Genomic DNA, 6,000 nt, shown 5'->3' with positions numbered 1-6,000 from the left:
GATTGAAAAAAAATTGGCATACAAACACAGCGTATCGCAGCCATGGAAGCACCCAAAATGGATCCACCCAAAATGGATCCACTGATACTGTACTAGATACCCAACCTAAAAAGCCTCGCCCTCTTTCGAAAATAAGCGGTTTGAGCCATGCTAAAATGCGAGTAAATCTTTGAGTTGCTTTTGAAAAATGGAGACGGCTAAGAGCCAAGAAAGATTTCAAGATGGGTGCCAAATTGTCCAATTTGAGCTTTGAGCTTTGACAGTCTTACAAAAAGTCCACGTGAGCAGCTTTATAATTTGCAAACAATAAAGAAATTGTGCATGCATTAGCTGATCAACTTAAAGTGTATGACTCGCCGTCGCTTGTCATTATTAAAATTGAATAATTGCCTCATCTCAAAATATAATTTAGCGACCGGCACATCTTGCGCTTGTTTTTTCTTTCAGTGTCCTCTACCTGACAACCCGTGTAAGCTCCGAGTGTGGGGAGGAGGAGAGGTTGGGCAGAGACCACTCTCTCCAATATTGTGTATTTGAAATGCAGTACACATTGTAAACGCTCTGTGGCAATAGCCCCTTTTACACAGAGATCTTCACAATATTGCTGTAAAGATGTTCTGTCATTATGCAAGCTTTGCTTTTTCACACATACCCAAACAAAGCCATCTTAATGCCGGAAACAAAGGTGAGAAGTGTAACACAATATATCAGCGTCTAGTGTGGTGTTGAATGTTTGCATCAGGAATTTACATTACTTTCTAAATAATAATGGCGGTTGATGGCGAGTGTTGAGATGTGTATGCTAGTACTGCACACTCTTAAAATCTTAAATCTTAAAATGGCAGATTTCTGCAAGCAATGTGTTCTTCTTTGTTCAATCAGAACTAGGTTGGAGGAGATATTGAAGAGAACCATGGAGCGGTTCTAGGCAGAAAGGTGCATTGACCTTAGACACCGTATACGGAGACGTTAGGTAGTCTGTTTATTCTTCAGACATGGTCAAATCCCCCAGTGGATGGTTGCAAACATTATGTCATCACACCCCGGTCCCGCAATACTGGTTCAAGACTGCTACACAGATAACGATTCGGCTGGGTTACCTCCTCTTCTGCTGGCTTGAAGGCAGAACAACAATGCCACCCCATTCCTTGTTTGTATGTTTTATACATAATGTAAGCTCGGAATCCGTCTTGAACAGGCTGTGTAAAAGGGGATAATGTTACATTTAATAACTTCATGGTTCTAGACACCTTTAAATGATAACAAAGTGCAATGAGGATGAAACATTTTCCACAGCTGGAGTGTGTCATAACAGTATGTTTTAATATCAATTTTATCTACAAAATCTTGACTAACACCACTGTATTCTGGTCTTCATGGAAAGTGCACTGTCACTGAAGCAAAATAACATATAAAAATTACAAACAAATATACTGTACCATCGTTTAGCTTAAAACATCCATTCATTTGGCCTCAGTATGTACGGTATAAATGGGGCTCATATAGAAACAGGATGATTCAACATGATATAGTATAATTTGAACTTTCATGTGACTTTCATTTGTAAGAATCTCTGGTCTTGTGTAACAAGTTGTTGTGATTTCTTCTTTCTTTGTTTTCGCCAAGCAAGACAAACCAATACAACATTGCTTTCCCTGCTGATAACTACCACTCCTATCCCCCTCCCACCCATCCCACACCTTCAGTTTATTACATAATTTGGTAAAAAATAAAATAAACCCACATTCATCTCCATGGTTCATGGTTATGACTCCAACATAACCTTGTTGCTGCATCACAATGGGCTATTCCAGTCCATTCCAAATTTCCAACATTCAGTTTTCCCATTTTTGCTTCACCATAGCAGCCGCTAGCTGCAAAGTTTGGTGGTTTCGTAATCCTGCGAGTTAGGCAACCGAGAGCTGAATGCTTGCAGTGAGGCGTGTATGCGGACAACCTCACTGGCCGTGAGTTTGAGCCGATGGCGTAGAAGACACGCAAACAGATCCAATTGCTGCTGTCCGGGAGGCGAAAGCCGGTTTATCCGGTCCCTTAACTCTAGAAGCTGGAGCATGGCCGTGTCCTGGGAGCCCTGGGTGTACGGGTAGTCCAGCTGCAGGATCAGATCCCGGATGGCCTCCGGGTCAAAGTGCATGCTGTAGCCAAACACCTGGATGCTGTTGATCTTCATGTAGCCCAAGTTGTGGCCGGGATCCGTCATTTCAAGAGGCTCGTAATAGACGCTGTCATTGGTGCTCCCCGGCGTCTTAATTCTGCTCCGAAGGTAGATGTGGATCGTCTCAAAAAACGTCTTCCATTTGTTGCCCAGTGTCAGGGTCCAGTTGAAGCACTCGAGGGGGAGGTCCAGCTTGTTGGACTGCCAGTCAGGGAAGCTGTTCTCATTGACCGGGATGTACCAGCTCTCCGAATGACTCCCGCCGAAGGGGTTGATGTAGAGTGTGAGAGCGGGCTCCAGGGTGCTGTTCTTGGTCAGGCAGATCTGCAGGGACACGCCCAACAGCATGTGCACCATGTTGGTCTTATACTTGTTGCTCTTCAGTGTCAGCAGCATCCTCTTCCTCCAAGAGGGGTCAAACCAGCTGTTGAGCCGCATGTCGTTGCTAATGAAGATGGCGTGGACCTACCGGAAAACACACACACACACATACACACACACGAAAACGAAATTTTATGCCAAATTGTTGCCAGTTATATGCAGACATGCATACACACACAGAGATACATGCACATGTACACACAGACACAGGAGCACACATAAACATGCACGCGCACACACACACAGACACATAAATGCAAATCAAACGTTATTAACACATTAAAATGTATTCAATCATCATCAAAATGACCTTGAGTGATCGGGTGTTTTATTTTTCTTTTTTTTTATTCAGATTAACACTGTGAAAGAGTTATGCACTTTCATTAAAAACTAATGTGATGCAAAGTAATAAATGACTACTGGCACGTTAGAAGAGGAAAACTGAGGAGGGGTCTATGATGTTCAAAGGACCCCCACAACCAGATTACCATAAAATGACGCATGACTATGTGAGTTTAAAGCCAACTAAAGGTCAAAACAACAATGCTTACGTCAACAAGGCTATACTCTTATAGTTTGTAATATTCTAATGGGCTATACTAATAATATAACTAATATTCTGGTCACAAACTCTGGATAGGAGTTATAATTAACAACATTTAATCATCATATTTTTTTACTTGAGAGGCACTGTGGAGGATCTATTTGGTTTCCCCTTCTTGATCTCTGGGGCTGCATATCATTCAGCGTTGAGAAGCGCAGACGGCTTTCGTGATGCATATTAACATCAAGATACTCAGCACGACGCCTTGGGTCTTTTTTATCCTTTAGCAATAGGCTTTTTTTTACCTTTAGATGGCAGCAAACTCATGCATTCCGAACCATGCTTGCATTTACTCAAACGGTTTTAACAAACGGTTAAAAACACTCTAAAGCAAACAAACACCTCTAGCCTGCGGTCAGCCCTCTGCAGCAGGTAGCGCAGCTCCAGGTCCTGAAGGTCTGTCTCGAAGCCCAGGTAGTTCTCTGTGGAGTCGGCCACCATCGGCCTGCAGGCCCCTTGCACCAGGGCGAAGCCCGCATTGCAGCCCCCACAGCGGGTGTGGTTGTCTGGGGCACAGGCGGCGCATGCGGGGCCCTCCCCGGTGACGCAGGGCGGGGGCAGCTGACAGGGGCTGTGCTCATAGCGGCATGTGCAGCTATGGAGCTCCTCAGAGAAGGTGCCCAGCTGGTTGTTCTCTGAGCAGTAGAGCAGGGACTGGAAGTGGCTGAGCCAGAAGGACCGAGGCCTGCGGGAGGGCAGGGGGGGGGGGGGGGGGGAGAAGGATCAGCACAGGATGTAGTTACTGCTAGAAAAGCACAGCACTTGCATAACACAAAGTAATGCCCCTCTAGCATTGCTTGTGCAATGATCAACAATGAAACCTGTGTGATTTTTTGTTTATTATAGTGTGTGTTTGTATGTGTGTGAGAGAGAAAGGGCAGAAGATAAAGATAGAATAGGTAGAATAGAGTGACAGTGCCATGAGGTCAATTGCAAGTGATAGAAGGTGGGGAACATAGAAAAAAAACACAAACACACACACACACCAGGGCTGAGAAAAAATTTGACTTTGATCAGTTTGTGACATTAGGAGTGCGCTCTCAGCCGTAGGGGTAACCGACTTAGACATACACATGAAATCCCTTCGTGGCCTGGGTTTTTTGATATCCGTCTGAAGCACTTTGCTATGATCTCTGCTGTGCCTTTTATCCCACTTTCAACGTGTCTGCAAAACGCGACGAACACGACGTAAATGCTTCTGGCCCTGCCACTTAAAAGCAATGTTGTTTTTCCTTTGATGAGGGGCTTAATGTGCTAAACTTAACGATGGCCCGAGATGGCGACAGGTTAGTCTCTCTCTCTCTCTCTCTCTCTCTCTCTCTCTCTCTCTCTCTCTCTCTCTCTCTCTCTCTCTCTCTCTCTCTCTCTCTCTCTCTCTCTCTCTCTCTCTCTCTCTCTGCGGGTACAACCACCTGCCAGTACCATGGTATAGTGCGGGAGGTCTTGGAAGTCCTGAAGGTTACACAATGTACTCTGGGGGATCAGCAGAACGTTTTAAGATTTCAAGATGGCCTGATTGAAAATCCTTTCCATTGCAAACTCCCATGGGGACCATGGAAGAGCGACACTTTTTCCATTTCCCCACGCTATGCCATTAATTCCTGCAAGGAGGGCACCTGTAAGTTGGTCTCAGAATAGAGCAATTGAGTATCCAAAGCATGGCCGCTATGGTGCTTCTGGCAGAGGATTCGGGGAATGTCATAATGGTTAAGGTTTTTGTGGCACAATTAAGGGAGATGCTTGCGAACGTGCAAGTAAGAGAGAAAGAGAAAGTAAATATGGCATGTTAGGTCTGATACTTGATTAACCCAGAGTGTTAATCAAGTGTTGACATTATTTTCTTGTTTTTCGACTCTGTGTGGTATTTACACATAAGGGCCTCTTGGAAAAACTCTCCAATTATTCATTTGGACGGCAAACTGTTAATTCATTGTTGTTTTGGTATATAGTTGCATTTGTGCAACTATAAAAGGCTGGCTCTTCCTTCAAGACAGTTGACATAAATGCTGTTTGGGGCTTGCGTTGCTTTAGAAAACATGCAATACATAGGTTTTATTTCAACCAATGCCGTAGCCATTTGCAACTTTAAATTGATGGGTTATGTATGCAGGTTGGTGAGATTATGATGCAATGCAATTGTTGGTTATATAATAACAAAGAGACACCATGAGGAAATATGTCCATGAATTGTGCTCATCCTTCATATTAAAGAGGAAGCATTATTGAAGGTTCCTAAAGCCTTTGAAAGAGAAATTACAGCCCTTTCAACATTCAACAGCTGCAATTTTTTTGGTCAAAAGTCAAATCCAGCCACCATTTTGTTCCAAACAGAGCTAAGGGCGGCCTTATGATTAATTCAATAGAAATCCAATTTGAATAATTCAAAAGCAGGTCTATTTATTTGACCAATTTTAATAGTTTCCTAGGGGCTTGATCAGAAGCTTACATGTAAGGAAAAGCTTCTCTAAGCTTAATCTTTTTCTGGTGCATGGTGAAGAAAAGCGACTGGAAATTGGACTTTAAGCGTCATTATTGCCTAATGGAAAAGGTTTGAGCAACATATGCTGGTACAGTCAAGCCAAGCACTGCTCTTTTCATACTATTGTTCACTCGTTACAGTCGAGGACAGAGAGAAGGCAGCGAGAGGAAGCAAAATCAATCACATCTCTCATCTCTCCCATGAGACGCGATGTCATTACTGTGTGTGTGTGTGGGGGGGGGGTGGATGTGATTGTGTGCGTGTGCATCTTTGTGTGTGCTTGTTAGTGTGCATGTGCACGTGTGTGCTTGTATGTGTGTGTACTTGTGTGCATGTGTGTGTGTGTGTGTGTGTACACGT

General features: G+C 43.8%; 1 protein-coding gene across 1 annotated transcript in view; it reads right to left on the bottom strand.

The window, feature by feature from the left end:
• Positions 1-1,720: 1,720 nt before the first annotated feature.
• The window catches only part of LOC307077653 (BMP/retinoic acid-inducible neural-specific protein 3-like), a 41,637-nt gene continuing 37,357 nt past the window's right edge, over positions 1,721-6,000 (bottom strand). Inside the window, exons 8-9 of the mRNA XM_079739084.1 lie at positions 3,504-3,846; positions 1,721-2,641 (exon numbers count right to left, since the gene is read on the bottom strand). Coding sequence (XP_079595210.1) covers positions 1,871-2,641; positions 3,504-3,846 — 1,114 coding nt within the window. The 3' untranslated portion in view covers positions 1,721-1,870. The remainder of the gene's footprint in view (positions 2,642-3,503; positions 3,847-6,000) is intronic.

This window comes from Pollachius pollachius (assembly GCF_949987615.1).
Source record: "Pollachius pollachius genome assembly, chromosome: 7".
Lineage (NCBI taxonomy): Eukaryota > Metazoa > Chordata > Actinopteri > Gadiformes > Gadidae > Pollachius > Pollachius pollachius.
This window is presented reverse-complemented; position numbering and strand designations above follow the sequence as displayed.